General features: G+C 41.0%; 1 protein-coding gene across 2 annotated transcripts; it reads left to right on the top strand.

The window, feature by feature from the left end:
* Positions 1 to 138: 138 nt before the first annotated feature.
* Positions 139 to 9,711, top strand: hormad1 (HORMA domain containing 1). Of its 2 annotated transcripts, none has more exons than XM_020498067.2 (16): positions 139 to 448; positions 711 to 774; positions 933 to 1,077; positions 1,189 to 1,252; positions 1,388 to 1,424; positions 1,523 to 1,543; positions 1,635 to 1,661; positions 1,803 to 1,870; positions 6,577 to 6,728; positions 7,649 to 7,806; positions 7,906 to 7,995; positions 8,148 to 8,205; positions 8,324 to 8,385; positions 8,572 to 8,655; positions 8,852 to 8,920; positions 9,152 to 9,711. In XM_020498067.2, exons 2-16 carry the CDS (start codon positions 742 to 744, stop codon positions 9,242 to 9,244), a joined length of 1,161 nt encoding a protein of 386 aa, XP_020353656.1. In that variant the 5' UTR covers positions 139 to 448; positions 711 to 741; the 3' UTR covers positions 9,245 to 9,711. The 2 variants fall into 2 exon arrangements, with proteins under 2 accessions (XP_020353656.1, XP_020353658.1); XM_020498069.2 differs by having other exon boundaries at positions 9,155 to 9,710.
* Positions 9,712 to 18,908: the final 9,197 nt, after the last annotated feature.

The following is an 18,908-nucleotide window of genomic DNA, read 5'->3' as shown; positions in this document are numbered from 1 at the left end:
TATTAGATACCAGGAGAGCCAATGAAATGCTACTAATCATAGAGAAATGCTGAATGACAGAGCTGTGTCCAATAGAGTGCGGATATTCAATCTGTGCGCAGCGTTGCATCAAACTACACTAACAGAGCCACAACAATCAACTTAATTTAAAACTGATGTTTACCTCGGCCAGGACATATCACTTATTACATTTGATATCACTAATCACTCAATGCTTGTGGTGGTGGCAAGAAAATGTACGTTATCTAAGCTTCCCTCTGATTGGCTACTTTAGCTGTCAGGTTTGGCGGGTAAATGTGTGTGTCTGGCGCGAGTTTGGCCCAACATCCAACAGTTTTTTAGTAAATTCGGTCTGGCTAGCTTCTAGATTGTATTTTTGTATAATTTTTTTTAACCAAAAAACAAATTTGAGTGACTGCGCTCTATCTAGATAGTAATAGCTAGCTATGTGAGTTATGCAATTTCATACTATTCACAATGGGTTGTAGAGTAAAATCAGTGTCATGATCAGTAGGTGTGTGTACTTCTAGCTACGTTAGCTAACGAATGTAATGCAGATAGCTAGTTAGCTGACGTAGCTAGCCAGATTAGTATAACATATTTCTGTATCTATCTGTGTAAACTAGTACTTAGCTAGCTAGTTACATATTTCAACATAGCTTTACCTTGATAGCTAGCTACCTGGCTTCTGATTAATCTTAATTTTGTAGATTTGACAACTTGTTATCAACTATTACTACCATGGCCTGTGAACAACGTTTGCGGGCTGCTCAGGTAAAACATTTGGCAATCCATAGCCAGACCTTGGTCCTATTGAATTGCTGTTTTATAGCTAGCAAATGGCATGTTCTATGAATATCTACATGCGTCTATTTATTCAGACCTCTTCAAATTGCCTCGGTGTAAGCGCCTGTCTTTGTTATATTTTATAGGGCACCCAGTTGCTGCCAAATGTAGTTTCAACAGAGCAGCAGTCCTTGATTGTTGTGAAGAAACTGCTGGCCATTGCAGTCTCCAGCATCACTTATCTCAGGGGTCTTTTCCCAGAAAAAGCTTATGGGAGAAAATATGTTGAAGGTCAAAACACAATTTATGTTATTTTTAAATGAACTCAATTGTTATTTAAATTATGATACCCTAGCCGAGATCTTCAAGAAGTAGCCTTACACTTCTCTTTCTATGCCACAGAGCAGAAAGTTATGATCCTCAGGGAGGAGCGCACCTGCCCTGGTGCCAGTCAGATTGTACAGTGGTTAGTATTCACCACCAAACCTCAGTGGGAAATTACAGTACAGTACAGTACTCTGTGGCCAAATCCTTTCCCTTTATCCTAGTTAGATGATTAATTCAGTGTTGATTAATTAAGACTCTTTTATACACCTCCCAGGATGCATGGATGCTTTGATGCCCTTCAGAGAAAATACGTAAGTGAGATGCTAGCATTTAGTTGTTTATTCATTATCTGCATGTTATTAATGTTAATTAATTAATTACAAATAATGAATGTCTTGTATTCCAACAGTTGAGGACGGTCGTTATGTCTGTGAGTATATCGTATCAAGTATTTTCTTCAGCATATATAGCATTTACATTTTCCGTTGCTAAAGTTTGTAGTCTCCTTCCACTTTCTATAGATATACACAGACCCAGAGAATCCAAAGGTAATAGACTACTTTTTAACCCCATAGGCATCGATCATAGTAATGCTTTGATTCTCTGCACTAGAACAAACTACAGTATGTGTAACCTCTTGAATCAAGCTGTTTCTCATTGTGACACTGGTCTTTCTTTACAATTTCCAGAAGGTTACTGAATGCTACCAGTTCAAAGTCCAATACACTGAAAAGGGACCCAAAATTGACTTTGAAAGGTATAGCTTTGTGAATGTGTATTAGGGTTGAATGGTGGGAACCCGGTTACTGAGATTTACAGAGATTTACTGCCCAAATAACTGAGAAACCGGTAAATTATTATAAATTATTTATATGAACAGCATGACTTGAAATGGAACTGTTCAATTATATGCGATGTCTAAATCTGGATTCAGTAAGGCCTTCCCTCTGGTCACTGCATAATGAATCATCAACACTCAGGGTGGGAACCGACAGCCCATCTCAGTATGTAGACCCTCCCTTGGTAACTTTGTAATTTTTTTTATTGTGATAGGTTGTCCTACATTTGCTGCAGTATAGCCTATGCTACAGTAATATAAAGACTGAATGCGCATCTAATTTGCACACCTCCATCTGGCTTTCGGGGATCACCTTATTTTTTTATTGTAAAGATTATATATTTCTTTAATTGCCGTGGTTAAAACACTCCTTTATCGTTTCTTTAAATCGGTGCATGAGTGAATGCTCTCTCGCAGTCTTTCTTTCTTTCCATCAATTCCATTCAAATTGCATCCAAAATAGATAATCGTGTTCAAGATTGATATACAGTTGAAGTCGGTAGTTTACATACACTTAGGTTGGAGTCATTCAAACTCATTTTTCAACCACTCCACAAATTTCTTGTTAATTAACAAACTATAGTTTTGGAAAGTCGGTTAGGACATCTACTTTGTGCATGACACAAAGCATTTTTCCAACAATTGTTTACAGACAGATTATTTCACTAATAATACACTGTTTCACAATTCCAGTGGGTCAGAAGTTTACATACACTAAGTTGACTGTGCCTAAACAGCTTGGAAAATTCCAGAAAATGATGTCATGGCTTTAGAAGCTTCTGATAGGCTAATTGACATCATTTGAGTCAATTGGAGGTGTACCTGTGGATGTATTTTAAGGCCTACCTTCAAACTCAGTGCCTCTTTGCTTGACATGAGAAAATCAAAAGAAATCAGCCAAGACATCAGAAAAAAAATGTAGACCTCCACAAGTCTGGTTCATCCTTGGGATAATTTTCCAAACGCCTGAAGGTACCACGTTCATCTGTACAAACAATAGTACGCAAGTATTAACACCACAGGACCACGCAGCCGTTATACCTCTCAGGAAGGAGACACGTTCTGTCTCCTAGAGATTAATGTACTTTGGTGCAAAAAGTGCAAATGAATCCCAGAACAACAGCAAAGGACTTTGTGAAGATGCTGGAGGAAACGGGTACAAAAGTATCTATATTCACAGTAAAACAAGTCTAATATTGACATAACCTGAAAGGCCGCTCAGCAAGGAATAAGCCAAAAACTCAGAAACTGCCATAAAAAAGCCAGACTACGGTTTGCAACTGCACATGGGGACAAAGATCGTACTTTTTGGAGAAATGTCCTCTGGTCAAATTAAACAAAAATAGAACTGTTTGGCCATAATGACCATTGTTATCTTTGGAGGACAAAAGGGGAGGATTGCGAGCCGAAGAACACCATCCCAACCGTGAAGCACGGGGGTGGCAGCATCATGTTGTGGGGGTGCTTTGCTGCAGGAGGGACTGGTGCACTTCACAAAGTAGATGGCATCATGATGAGGAAAATTTGGTGGATGTATTGAAGAAACATCTCAAGACATCAGTCAGGAAGTTAAAGCTTGGTCGCAAATGGGTTTTCCAAATGGACAATGACCACAAGCATGCTTCCGAAGTTGTGGCAAAATGGCTTAAGGACAACAAAGTCAAGGTATTGGAGAGGCCATGACAAATCCCTGACCTCAATCCCATAGAAAATCTGTGGGCAGAACTGAAAAAGCATGTGCGAGCAAGGAGGCCTACAAACCTGATTCAGTTGCACCAGCTTTGTCAGGAGGAATGGGCCAAAATTCACCCAACTTATTGTAGGAAAGCTTGTGGAAGGCTGAAATGTTTGACCCAAGTTAACCAATTTAAAGGCAATGCTACCAAATACTAATTGAGTGTATGTAAACTTCTGACCCACTGGGAATGTGATGAAAGAAATAAAAGCAGAAATAAATAATATCTCTCAACTATTATTCTGACATTTAACATTCTTTAAATAAAGTGGTGATCCTAACTGACCTAAAACAGGGAATTTTTACTAGGATTAAATGTTAGGAATTTTGAAAAACTTGAGTTTAAATGTATTTGGCTAAGGTGTATGTAAACTTCAGACTTCAACTGTATATAGGCCTATATGTACAGTGCATTCGGAAAGTATTCAGAACCCTTGACTTTTTCCATATTTTGTTACGTTACAGCTTTATTTTAAAATTGATTCAATAGTTTTTTCCCCTCATCAATATACAAAGAATACCCCATAATGACAATGCAAAAACAGGTTTTAATAGTTTTTTGTGAATGTATATATAAAATAAAAACAGAAATATCACATTTTCATAAGTATTCAGACCCTTTACTCAGTACTTTGTTAAAGCACCTTTGGCAGCGATTACAGTCTCGAGTCTTCTTGGGTATGACACTACAAGTTTTGCACACCTGTATTGGGGAGTTTCTCCCATTCTTCTATGCAGATCTTGTCAAGCTCTGTTAAGTTGGATGGGGAGCGTTGCTGCACAGCTATTTTCAGGTCTCTCCAGAGATGTTCAATCAGGTTCAAGTCCAGGCTTTGGCTGGGCCACTCAAGGACATTCAGAGACTTGTCCTGAAGCCAATGCTGCGTTGTCTTGGCTATGTGCCTAGGTTCGTTGTCCTGTTGGAAGGTGAACATATGCCTGTCTGAGGTCCTGAGTGCTCTTGAGCAGGTTTTCTTCAAGGATCTCTCTGTACTTTGTTCCGTTCATCTTTCCCTCGAGCCTGACTAGTCTCCCAGTCCCTGCCGCAGAAAAACATCCCCACAGCATGATGCTGCCACCACCACGTAGGGATGGTGCCAGGTTTCCTGCAGACATTATGTTTGGCATTCAGGCCAAAGAGTTCAATCTTGGTTTCATCAGACCAGAGAATCTTGTTTCTTTAGGTGCCTCTTTAGGAGTCTTTAGGTGCCTTAGTCAAACTTCAAGCGGGCTGTCATGAACCTTTTACTGAGGAGTGGCTTCCGTCTGGCCACTCTACCATAAAGGCCTAATTGGTGGAGAGCTGCAGAGATGGTTGTCTTTCTGGAAGTTTCTCCCATCTCCACAGAGGAAGTCTGGATCTCTGTTAGTGTGACCATTGGGTTCTTGGTCGCCTCCCTGACCAAGGCACTTCTCCCTCGATTGCTCAGTTTGGTTGAGCGGCCAGCTCTAGCAAGAGTCTTGGTGGTTCCAAACTTCTTCCATTTAATAATTATGGAGGCCACTGTGTTCTTGGGGATCTTTAATGCAGTAGAAATGTTTTGAAATGTACCCTTCCCCAAATCTGTGCCTCAACACAATCCTGTCTTTTTGTCCAAATTTGGGGTATTGTGTGTAGATTTATGAGGAACAGGTTTTATTTAATACATTTTAGAATAAGGCTGTAATGTAAAAATTTTTTTGAGAAAGTCAAGGGCTCTGAATAATTTCCAAATGCACTCTAGATGTGCTAGCCTACCTCGTTCAGGTAATACATCCAATGCAGTATTAGCCTTATATTTAGGTAATAAATGATGATGGGTAATGCATAATAAGCTTCTAACTTATAGCCTCTGTCTCTTGCGCACACACCTGTACTCAGCTGTCCTCTCTCTGTAAATAAAAAAATGCTCCCATGCAGGAAAACCTAGACTAGAATAGCGGCTGGATATAATTTTTTTGCATTTTTTATACCAATAGACTATTGGAAGAGGGACACAAGCTCTTGTTTGCTGAATGTTAAATACAGCAGCCAATAGAACTCATGGGTAGTTTGAAAGAAGAGCGAATGTGGGATGGCGGTAGGCTATAGCAGTTATTTATGTAGACCCATAACCATCCAATCCTCATGAAGAGAAGTGAAAGCCTGTTGCATCTCATTCTAGTCCTATATTATTCAAGCATGTCATTAGAATGATAAAGATAAGGACAACAAAACAAATTAAATTTAACTGTTGAAAGCAAGGAAGGAATGAAGCAACACTAGAGAGAAAGAGGAGGTAGACTAATAACATTAGGGGAAATATTATGAAAAATGTCAATCAAATTCACTAGCCTATACTTATAACTTTGTAGACCGCATGTGCTGCACCAGAATCGCATGTTATCTCCCTGCTTTATTATGGTTTGAACGAGCTGCATAATTCCAGTACATATAATACAGTATAATAGAATGCAGTACAGTAATACAGTTCACACTCAAAAAGATTACTGGAGCTTGTTTCATGTATTTACCCAAGAGAGCATATAGCTAGCTACATCTATGTGCTTTTATGTTTTTCTGTCTTATGTAATGTGAAGTAGCTGTATTGGATAACTGTTTCAATCATTTGGGCTTGGGCTCATTAATTGTCTTTAATGTAGGGTCATAAAATGTATTTAATCAGCTTTAGGTTGCATCAGGCATGACTTTACGATCAAAGCTCTAATAAAATCCAGACATAGGCCTATTTATATGCTTTGTAATGCTTTTGAAGGACACATCCGGTCTTGGCGGACATTTGTCAAATTCGGGGAAAATATTCAACCCTAATGTGTATAACATAATGATAACATGGCAGAATTTCATTGAGAAGCATTGAAGAAAGACACTTTAAATTGTTTAAAAATGTTTACATTTATTTTTTTTTAGCAAAAACAGCAAGAATCTGGGAAAACTGGCTTGCAGCAGCACAAAAAAATCCAGCATCCTCCTGGTGCGTAAACTCTACACACTGATGCAGAACCTGGGTCCTCTGCCAGACAATGTCTGTCTTAACATGAAACTCTCCTACTACGACGACGGTAAAGACCACACAATGATGTAGAGTAAGCTAAAAGACAAGGGATGATGTGATGCAATACGCTGTTCCGGGGTCATGTCCCAGGTCTTTTGAATGATCAAATTCATTTAATTACACTGAGTATACCAAACATTAGGAGTGCTCAGAACAGCCTCAAATCATTGGGGCATGGACTCTACAAGGTGTCAAAAGCATTCCACTGGGATGCTGGCCCATGTTGACTCCAATGGTTCCCACAGTCGTGTCAAGTTGGCTGGATGTCATTTGGGTGGTGGACCATTCTTGATACACACGGGAAACGGTTGAGTGTGAAAAATCCAGCTGCATTTCAGTTTTTTACACACTCAAACCGGTGCGCCTGGCAACTACTACCATACCCAGTTCAAAGGCACTTCAATCTTGTGTCTTGTCCATTCACCCTCTGAATGGCACACATACACAATCCATGTCTCAATTGTCTCAAGGCTTCAAAATCCTTCTTTAACCTGTCACCTTCCCTTCTACACTGATTGAAGTGGATTTAACAAGTGACATCAATAAGGGATCATAGCTTTCACCTGGTCAGTCTATGTCATGGAAAGAGCAGGTTTTTTGTATACTCAGCGTATATTTAAGCAATAAGACCCGAGGTGGTGTGGTATATGGCCAATATAACACACATGTAGTTCATTTGTGTAGTTCAAATGAAACTTTTCAGCTTTGTGCTTATTGAGCGTCAAATACGTTGAAAACTGGCATATATACGATAAATATATCTTAAATGACCCCGTTTTTATGAATTTGATATCAAAATTTGAAGCCCATTCTTAGCCTACAAAACCCGGACGGAGTACGGAAGTCAAATGTAACTTTCATAGGATATAACAAGTATATGTTGTTTTTTTAAACCACCTAAAGAGTGTGTGTGTGTGTATATCTCAGTCACTCCCCAGGACTACCAGCCCCCAGGCTTCATGGAGGGGGACGGCGATAGCATGCAGTTTGAGAAGGAGCCCGTCAACCTGACCATGGGCGAGGTGGTCACTCCCTTCCACACCCTGAAGGTGGACGTGACCACAGAGAGAGAAAGGCTGGAGCAGGTATGAAGGAAACGGGGGAAATAACTAAAGAGTCAGAGTAATGTCAACCAGACTAGTGGGTGACACGTTGATTAAACAACTGTCCCCTTTTCTCTGTAGGTTGATGACGAGCAGCCAATCTGCGTGAGGGACAAGTGGGAGCTGAAGATGGAGGAGGGGGGGACAGTGACCAAGATCAGCAGTCAGCAGGTGAGACCTGAGGCTGACATAAATCTAGGCTAATTTGACTGGGTGCCTATGGCAAGGCGCTATTGTTTTAACCCAGTAGGGGGCGCTGCTGTCTCTATCCCATGGGATATATCTACAGTATATAACATTTTTTATGGGGTTTCTACTTTCAGACCCGCATGATAAAAGTAATGGAAAATCCGGACAACGACATTTACTTGGACAATTCCGGTAGGACCTCCTCTCAAAACTTAGTATAAAGAAGTTTCACTGAACATTTTTTCTCTTTTAAGAAGTCAAATGCGGTCTGAAATCCATGTTGTGTTTTCATCATGTTTGATGCTCAAAGAGGTCCAGGTGAACTGCCAGGAGAAGATGGAGGTGTGTGAAGAGAGCACAGAGAACTCTCAGGTAAAATAACAACAAAATGTACATTCTGCATAGTCATGACTAAGATAGGCCTTGTATCAACCAAATGTAAATACAGAACAATACAAGTACATAGGTGGGATGGTACTGTATGAATATAAAGTAATATAGGGGCTGCTCCAGTTGTGAAGGTAACGGTCTGTGGTTTGATTGACCTGTCTGTCTCAGATGGACTCTTTGGGAAAGAGGACATCTGACCTGGAAGTGGTCATTAAGAGGACCAGGAGCGGACGCGTCACCAGGTCCACCCTGGTCAGTGCCCCCCAAAAACGCACAACCATATCTAACTCCTACTGGTTCTGTTCAAATGGAAGACATCTTTGTATAACGTCATGTAAAAATGATCACGGAGGATGTATATCTATGGGACTAGTGTATCTGACTAGCTTCTCAAGCACTTCCCTGCAGTCTGTGATTTACTGTCTTTGTTCTGTGTGTGTGTGCGCAGGAGAGAAAGGCTGAGACTGAGGTGCACAGTGTCAAGAAGAAGAAGCCCTCTCCCATCGAAGACAAAATGGTGGGAGACACGCCCCCTCGAGCATCATAGATTTCAGCCCCCAGTCTTACTCAAGGAAGGAGTGATAATAATTTGCAAATTGTCTTTTAAAGATAAAACCTACATGTTTTTTGAGTCAATATGACTCATTCAGTCCATCCCATCTAGGTGTATACAGAATATTGTTTGGCAATCATTATTCATTTTAGAGTCTTGCATTAGTTTGTAAAATGTCTGTCACTCTCTGATTAGCAGATATCGCAGTTCGAGTTCCCCTGCAGTCAGGATGTCCAGGCCTCTGTGCCGAAGAAACGTAAGTTCAGCGAACCCAAGGAACGCTACTGACCTCTCCACCTTACCTATAAGATACATGTCAAGACTAGAACTAATGTTCTAATTTGGATGGCCTCTAGGCCTTTTTAGTTGTTTTAAAGGAAAAGCTGTAGTGCCCAGCGCCAACACCACAATAGTACCTCTGCATTCTGTTGTTACAATGGAAAGGATACAGGAAATGGTTCTTTCTAGTCCACCTTGTTTATGTTTATACTTTTGTTTCCATTGTTGAGGTACATGCTAGTGTGTGATATGGAGACTGGGAAAAATGTATTTTCTACAATTGTATATTAGGGTCTGTGAAGTACGAAACTCACAGTTTTATTTATTTCAAAGGATGACATTTTCATTGTGAGAATGACTTATTTTTGTCTTTTGATTACCATGAACGTTATACTGTGCAAAATTGTGTTTATATTTTATATTGTTATATAAAGTATCAATATACAGTACCCTCCAGTTGTAAGTTATTTGATTAAATGTATGTTTCTAATAAATTAAAGTGCCTTTTCTCAGTTTTGAAAAAGGGTTCTTATTTCGGTCTGTATGTTTAAGAGCAGATAGTTCTACATGCTAGTGCTGAACCTCAGATACAACTGCTTCCATCAGCAGCAAACCTGGGTGCACCTGTTTTAGTGTCATGGTTGGAAAAAGGAAACGCAAGTTCTTGCTACAATTCAAGCTCAAAGAGCTTCAGCTTCCTGTCTGCAAGACCTGATGCTATTAGCATGAGTGCAGAAAAATCTATACAATACTGTATCATCTTCTTGTTAAATAATAGCCAACCTTTAACAAAGGGACTGCCAAATGGCGGCATTAGCATGAGGTGTGACTTAAATTAAGCTGTTAAGTGAAAGTGGATTATATCTGTACACACTGACCTTTGGGCTGAGATAACCGGCCATCAGCAGCCTCCTGCCTGGCTGCTGTGTGCTTTTAATCAGCTGTTGTTTTTCCCAGAGAGAGGGACATTTGCTGATAGACTACCTTAACCCACTGCAGATCAATACTGCAGGAAGCCTTTGTGATGCATATCCAAACAGGCCCTCTCTCTTCTCTCCACCACACCGGCTGGCGGGAGAGGGAGAGTCCATCAAATCAGCTCCTACATCCGAACAGGGCTTGTCTTCGGCACTGGAGAATAACCTCATTTCATTGTCTCTTGTTTTTTTATAGGCACTGGAGATAACATTCAAGTGGAAAGTGGAATGGACTGAAAAATCTAGTACAATACCCTCTGTGCCTTTGACAATTCCCACTCAGCAGCGAATTGACAATCTTTATGAGCTGTGAAAAGCATTTTTCAACCATTTTTATTATATCGACAGCCCACGGTCATAAAAAGACAGTAAGAATGTCTCTAGTCATGTTACACTATATTGTAGTTATAGTACCTGTGTATCCAGGTTGATTATTCTAACCAATACTTAATCTAATAGTACACATTGAACAGGTGGCTTTTATGATTTAAGGTTAATCTAACTCCTATAGCTTTGTAACAGTGGAGGATGGTGAAGGGAGGATGGCTCATAGTAATGGCTGGAATGGAGTGAGCACATGGAAACGTGTTTCATTCCAGCCACTCCATTCCAGCCATTACTATCCCCTCACCAGCCTCCACTGCTTAGCAATTATTGGTAACTGGCTACTTGACAACATTGATGGGACAGTTTTAACATGTGGAGTTTCTAGTAAGGTTTATTTGTTCTTGTACACATTAGTGTCTAAAAGCTGAATTGCAGTGTATATCAGGTGTGTAATACATCAGAGAAAATACAGTATGACTGAAGCTCTTCTAGCCTACTCCAATGAGGTAAAGTGCACAAATGAATCAAAAACGACATGCCAACATCAGCAGACAACATCTGAAATGCAATGCTACTTACCTCCACCCCCTATCCTTCAAACATTATGCCTGTATTACACACGTCTCAAGAAATGAATTCTGAAATTAAATTCAGGGACACACGTCGAATGGCAAGTGTTAACAAATCAATCAGCTGGTCAAACATGAGGCTGGTTTCAGAGGCCGTATCTCCCACTATGTGGAGCCAAGGCCCGGGTCTCTGAGTCAATATGAGCCGGCCGAGGCGGTTCATGTGATGAGGAGGGAAGCCCTGTCAGACAGACGGACTGATAGACGGATGGACTGGCCCATCCCTGAGCCTTAGATTAGAAAGACACTCAGGCTGTATGTAGGGGGTGCTGTGATTATGCCTGCAGGGCCTGTGGGCTCCAGAGGCGGTTAGGGTTTAGAGGCAAGCGGGGGAGAGAGAGGACTGGACATTCAGCCAGGGACTGTGACCCCTTTGACCTTGCCAGAAGGGCAGCAAATGTTTCCTAGCTGATTAGCGGTTCTTCAGCAGAGCATCGTGGCTGATGTTAACCCTTTGCTGTAAAAGGTAAAAGGAACTGGGGGAGTCTCCTCGGAATATAGACGACATGGTATCTGAGCATGACTATGAACAATAACAACAATTTGAGGGAAAGCCTGATATATATTGATTAAAGTCTGCAAAAATAAACAATAGGGAAGCTGTAAACTAAATTAGAGGAAAACACACTGAATACCTCTGAACTAGTATAAATGATATGTATTACACTAGTATATAAAATACATACTATACCGTAATTTGCTATTTGGTAGTTTTGAAAACGACCACAAGGGGGCGATAGGTTGCTGCAGAATGTGATGAGACTCAGGCCTAGATGATAAAGGATGCAGTATCTGTAGACCTATGTGACTATTGACAAATACTTCCATGTACTTGCACCAATAAACAGGTTTCTTTCTTTCTCTACAGTATTCACTTCCAACTGCACTACATTTTAATCACAACTAGAACTCTAAAATGATTTGCTTTGTGGTACCATAGAAAGCACTGTATGCAGAGTGAAAGCCTATTCCTATTTGATTTGCATTAAAATAAGTTAAATAAGATTCCATGTGAGCAGGTGTTTCCAGGGAGAACAGATTCTGAGATTGAGTATATGTATATGGTCAGTGTTGAGCAGTAGTGTTACCTACTTGAAACAGATGCTCAAAGCAATGGGATGTGCTTCCATTGTGATCTGAGTAGACAGCTGAATTGTTTACCAAAGGCCCTTTCTTCAGTTCAGGACACTTACAATGGCTGAGTTCTGACACTGAGGATTTCTGAGAGAGTGGGAGGGAGGAGGAGGGCAGATTGAAGGGAGAGCTTCTGCCTTGTACCCCTTTTCTCTGTGCTCAGATGGACCTCACCCTCCCCCAAAGCCACCGGAGGGCAGGGGTTTAAATGTCACGCTTGGTCATCAGAGCGCCCGGCCAGGCTCGTGTCTCTGGGGGGAACACGCCAGGAGAGAAAGGGGAGGGAGGGAGAGACACTTGCCCTCACCATTGTCCATTACGATAGGCATGAGCTGCTAACTAACTCCAAATCAAGTGTATCCTCTCGCCACGTGAACTGCCTGTCCAACTTGGTCAAACACAATGCTTTAAGCCTTGTGAAAAAGCAGTCTTGGTCATGGTACATTTTGCTGAAAAGCTTTAAGGAAATCGGATGTATATTTGGTCAGCAGGTGCATGAAAAATGCTCTATATGTCACCTGGAGCCTTTGAGATCTCTCTGCACATTGCACTCTAGCATGTCCTTAAACGTGACAAAAATCTATGCTAACTTTTCCGTTGAATTACATTCAACCCGACTTGGAAATGTAAAAGACTAACTGATGAGACCAACTTCAACTTGAAATACAAGCAACGAACAAAATATATGAGTGGCTGGTGACTTCACCCTGGCCAAGGTCTGAGGCCACTCTTTACCCACTCACAAGATTGAGTGTTTCATGTATCTATTTGTTCTAAATAGTGGCACACTTGACCTTGGGCGAGATGTGTGTGCTTCTTTCTAACATAGCCAAGAATCCTCCCTCTGTCAGGATCAAGGGAATGACCTTGAACTGCAAGCACAGGCGTAGCTGAGTGCACAAACTCATTTAACTCCTGGGTTTGCTATCGACATGCTGTAATCGTTAACATTGCGGATGATGAATAACTACTGACTGCCGTACCTACAGTACCCAAGGCTAGGCAGGGGAACGCATGCTGATGGTCAGATGACTTGGGCGACATCCCTTATACCAGTTTTATAGAGCCACGACAACAGGGCCAGCACAGATCTAACACACAGTAAGGCCCTTGAAGGTGTAGGCTATGTCTTCTTTTTTGCATAACAGTAGAAAACTGGACCAACAGTACATCCCACATGAAAAGAAACTATAGTGTATGCTACAGTAGGAATGTTTTTGCTGACCTTTTTTAGTATTTATTGTAGTATACTGTAGTATTTACAGTTTACTATAGTATAAACACTATAGTGGGGAAAAAAATTGTATATACTATATTATAAACTGGGTGGTTCGAGCCCTGAATGCTGATTGGCTGACAGCTGTGGTATATCAGACCTTATACCACAGGTATGACAAAACAGTTATTTTTACTGCTCTAATTACATTGGTAAAGAGTTTATACTAACAATAAGGCACCTCAGGGGTTTGTGATATATGGCCAATATATTACAGTTAAGGGCTGTGTCCAGGCTCTCCACATTGCGTCGTGCTTAAGAACAGCCCTTAGCCGTGCTATATTGGCTATATACCACACACCCTCAGGCCTGATTGCTTAAGTAACGACTGTAGTGCTTTTGCGGACTGTGGTATGCAGTAGTATTTTCTATAGTGTTTTTGCGGACTTCCGTACGGTATACTGTAGTATTTACTGTAGTGTTTTGGGGGACATTACTGTAAAACAATTTTTGCTTTGTTTTATCTTTGATATAGAAGTGGAGGCTTTCTCCTTGAGGAAATCTACTAGAGAAATATTCCAGAACCTGTAAGTAGGTAGGACTGGGTTCTGAAAGGGTAGTTCAGAGATTCTGCTCCTTTCTATAACTTGTAGGGAACACAATATATGGGTGCTGCAAATTGGGTTATGGGCGATGAGAATGGGCAGGGCATATGCAAATGAAATACTGTACTATTTACTATAGTTTAAAAAAAATGTTTTTGCAGACTGTAGTGTTTTTGCTGACATTTCTGTAGTATTTATTACAGTGTTTTTTTGTGGATAATACTGTAGTGTTAACTATAGTATTCTACAGTATACTACAAATTCTGTACTAAGTACTATACATGATCGATGGATAGTAGGTAGTATAGTATTGTACAGTATACTACAGTTTAATACAGAATTCTATAGTAAGTACTGTAGTATTCTATAGTAAACTGTAATATGTTCAGGAAGTTCCATTTACATGTACAAATGAAGTTGAGCAGCTGAAGTTTAGCACCAGGTTCTCACTTTGACAGCTCTCACACACAATCTGCTGGAGGGAGAGAAAAGTTTGACTCCTTGATTCTCCTTCTCTCCCACATGCCGAGGCCCGGGGAGGCTGACTTCTGCCCTGGTAGCATTTCCTCCTCTCTAGGCTGAAGGGTTTTCATCTCAGCGGGATGCGAGGGCAGACACTTTCCTCCTCTTGCTCCCTCCTCCCATCCAGCACGCACAAACACTACAGTGATTTCCATTTCTGTTGTAGTGTGTGGAGCTAACAGTAACCACCCGCGGCTGAGCTAGCCGCCCAGATAACGGCAAGTATCCAACACAGCAATGGAGACGGCATAGGAAGAACCCCTGAGACCTGTCTGGACCCACCAGTCCTGTGGATAGTGGATACATCCCCAGTTAAGTGTGTTCATATGACACACTCTCAGCCTTTTGCTCCTTTGTGGAGCATGGACCTCAGGCTCAGCTACTTGGTGTCAGAACCGTGTCACAAAGCACAGAAGGCCTACAATATGATGAATTTGACAAGCCACTTTAGCGTGAAGCTTATACACTCTTATAAAAAAGGTTTTGTAAAGGGTTATTTGCAGAGGGATAGGGTTCTACCAATAACCATTTTCATCTGAAGAACCCTTTTTGGAAGACGAGGGTTCTTTGTAAGGCAAAGCGTTCAACCTAGAACCTTTCTCATCCTAAGAACCGTCTTGGGAAGAAGGATTCTATGGAAGGCAAGAAGGGTTCCACCTAGAACCCTTTTGAATCTGAACACGTTTTCATTGTATTTTTTTATTTGACATTTGAAATAGTGCATAAGCATTAGTGTTTATCTCAATGTTTAAACTTTAACGCTTCAGAGTTTATTAAAAGGATTAGGTATAAGAATGTTTTAAACTCTACCTACAGTTCCTTCGGAAAGTATTCAGACCCCTTAAAGTTTTCCACATTCTGTTTGTTACAGCTCTGTTCTAAAATGGATTAAATTGTTATTTTTTTTATTCTCATCAATCTACACACAATACCACATAATGACAAAGCAAAAACATGTTTTCTAAACATGTTTGCTAAATGTTTGCTAATTTATATAAAAAAAAATATTTAAAAAAATGTCACATTTATATATACGTTTTCAGACCCTTTACTCAGAACTTTGTTGAAGCACCTTCGGCAGCGATTACAGCCTCGAGTCTTCTTGTGTATGACGCTACAAGCTTAGCACACCTGTATTTGGGGAGTTTCTCCCATTCTTCTATGCAGATCCTCTCAAGCTCTGTCAGGCTAGATGGGGAGTCTGGCTTTGCCACTCAAGAACATTCAGAGACTTGTCCCGAAGCCCTTCCTGCATTGTCTTGGCTGTGTGCTTAGAGTTGTTCACGTGTTGGAAGGTGAACTTTTGCCCCAGTCTGAGGTCCTGAGCCCCTCTGAGCAGGTTTTCTTCAAGAATCTCTCTGTACTTTGCTCTGTTCATCTTTGCCTCGATCCTGACTAGTCTTCCAGTCCCTGCCGCTAAAAAACATCCCCACAGCATGATGCTGCCACCTCCATGCTTCACCATAGGGATGGTGCCAGGTTTCCTCCAGACGTGACGCTTGGCATTCAGGCCAAAGTGCTTAATCTTGGTTTCATCAGACCAGAGAATCTTGTTTCTCATGGCCAGAGAGTCTTTAGATGCCTTTTGGCATCATGTACCTTTTACTGAGGAGTGGCTTCAGTATGGCCACTCTACTATAAAGGCCTGATTGGTGGAGTGCTGCAGAGATGGTTGTCCTTCTGGCAGGTTCTCCCATCTCCAAATAGGAACTCTAGATCTCTGACAGGGTGACGATCAGGTTCTTGGTCACCTCCCTGACCAAGGCCCTTCTCCCCCGATTGCTCAGTTTGGCCGGGCGGCCATCTCTAGGAAGAGTCTTTGTGATTCCAAACTTCTTCCATTTAAGATGGAGGCCACTGTGTTCTTGTGGACCTTCAATGCTGCAGACATTTGTTGGTACCCCTGCCCAGATCTGTGTCTCGACACAATCATGTTTCGGAGCTCTACAGACAATTCCTTCAACCTCATGGCTTGGTTTTTGCTCTGACATGCACTGTCAACTGTGGAACTGTATATAGACAGCTGTGTGCCTTTCCAAATCATGTCCAATCCATTGAATTTACCACAGGTGGACTCCAATCAAGTTGCAGAAACATATCAAGGATTATCAATGGAAACAGGATATACCAGAGCTCAATTTCGAGTCTCATGGTAAAGGATCTGAATACTTATGTGAATAAGATATTTCCGTTTTAAATATCCTGAGTGTTGGTGTTAATAACCAAAGGTGAGAGTGATTGTGTTATTTTTACTCTGTATAGAGAAAAAACACTCAAAACAACTCCCAAACCTTCTTATATTTCCCAGCTCTATAGCAGGTTGATTTTTAGAATTGTTTGTTTCAATATCTGTGTTTTTGCATGTACATTGATTGATTGATTGATCTTACACTACACAAAGATAAATAAGATACACTTTTCTAAACTAATCAAATCTGTTAGTAGTTGGACTGAATGCACCCATTACTGAGATGGTTGTTTCAGTTGAGATGGTTTAATTAGTCTCTTTTATCAATCTTCCCTACCTTGGCAGTCATTCTGAATGCAGGTTGCGGGTGATTAAATGTTCAAGTTGTTGGATATCCTCACTGGCTGGATTCCAATAGGAATTAGACATCTCTTTGCAAGCCAGCACAATGGTCCTGTGTGGCTCAGTTAGTAGAGCATGCTGCTTGAAAAAACATGGCTTCAATACCCATTGGTTAACCAGCATAAAAAAAAAAATTAAGTATGAAAATGTATGCACTCGCTACGGTGAGTCTCTCTGGATAAGAGTATCTGCTAAATTACTCAAATGTAAAAACTCTAGTGATGTGACTTGCAGGCCAGATGTGGCCTGTAAACCATGAGTTTCATAACACCACTGTGTTAGGGTATAACTAGTCCCTCAATTAAAGGCCTTATGATATGTGTAAGGTATTGTCATAAATTGTTTTATTTTAAAGGCTACTAAGAAAGGTGGAACCGTTCATAGAGGGTTCTACCTAGAACCCTTTACAGAGGGTTCTATGAAGTACCCTACATCTATGAAGTACCCTACATTATAAGTAAAAACCCTTTGCAAAGGGTTCTACCTAGGACCAAAAATGGTTCCCCTATGGGGACAATCCGAAGAACCCTGTATGGATCTACTTAGCTCCTTTTTCTAAGATATAGCTTGGTCACAAAAGTTCTATCTAGAGTATATCAGGCATACAGTGCAATCTAACCATTACAATTGACCTGTAACATGTGGCACAACTACATCTAAATTGTGGCTGAATTATTGATACAATAGTATACACAGCATTAAGAGGGGGCATGAAAGGAACCAACATGGGACTGGTCAGCTAATTTCATATGGGAGCCTGAGGGCGCATTCCACCCAGTGAAGACCAAACATATTGACATCTCTGTGTGGGGAGAGACTGTATATATGTCAGGTTGGTGCTGGACTATAAAAAAAATAGCAGCATGACACCAGTCCACTAACAAACCACCTTCAGTCTGCTTCTATGCATTTCATGTTCCCTTTTTTTGTAAACATGGACATCCATAACACACTCTCATTGACTACATGACATGCTGGAAGTAAAATAGGCCATATTATTTTACGCTCTTTTTCAAAGTCTAATATCATATCTGTCTGTTTATTAGTAGCCTCACACTGAATGAAACTGACACTACAATAATAATTTGCCCCCCATATCAATAGGTCCTGAAAAAATGTTGGTTTGGAGACCAGATGAATTGTGAAACAGTACAAGGCTATAGTGTATTGGTTAGGGCAAGGTGTTTTTATTGAAGGTGTTTGACCATCACCAAGCTCATTGGCTAACATTTCTTGAAGTGTCCAAAAGCCTTTGTCCACTCTGCACTTCCATTTCCACCTATCTAGGAATTGTGATGACCGTGCCTCGGGGCGACAGAGACACCTTGAGGAGAGCCCACCTTTAAATCCGATGCTCCATGACTTCAACCATGACCCCTAGCTGGGGGGATCCCTCAGGCAGGATTTAAACGAGCTCCCCCAGGTCCGCTGCGGCTCCTCTCGCGCCATTACGTTTAGAACAGATGAATAGACTTTTATTTAGCAGTTGGTTAAATATACTCATTCGACTATAGAGAGACGATTTGGGTAAATGGATACACATTTGGGTGAATGCACCCTGACTGTAGGCTATGCGTAAATATTGAGACTAAAGAAATGGGTGATTATGGAGTGGCTGTGACAGAATGTTGAGGGCTGCGCGACCATTATTCTGCCCCCAAAACATGCGCGCG

Source organism: Oncorhynchus kisutch, linkage group LG13, assembly GCF_002021735.2.
Source record: "Oncorhynchus kisutch isolate 150728-3 linkage group LG13, Okis_V2, whole genome shotgun sequence".
NCBI lineage: Eukaryota > Metazoa > Chordata > Actinopteri > Salmoniformes > Salmonidae > Oncorhynchus > Oncorhynchus kisutch.
Note: the sequence above shows the minus strand (reverse complement) of the source record. Positions and strands in the feature narration are given on the sequence as shown.

What these genes read in the sequence shown, in the direction of transcription:
- hormad1 (XM_020498067.2), top strand. Translation starts at nt 742, where the DNA reads ATGGCCTGTGAACAACGTTTGCGGGCTGCTCAG. An exon ending in GCCAGTCAGATTGTACAGTG is followed by an intron (nt 1,253 to 1,387) that starts GTTAGTATTCAC and finishes TACACCTCCCAG; the next exon opens with GATGCATGGATGCTTTGATG. An exon ending in CAGACCCAGAGAATCCAAAG is followed by an intron (nt 1,662 to 1,802) that starts GTAATAGACTAC and finishes TACAATTTCCAG; the next exon opens with AAGGTTACTGAATGCTACCA.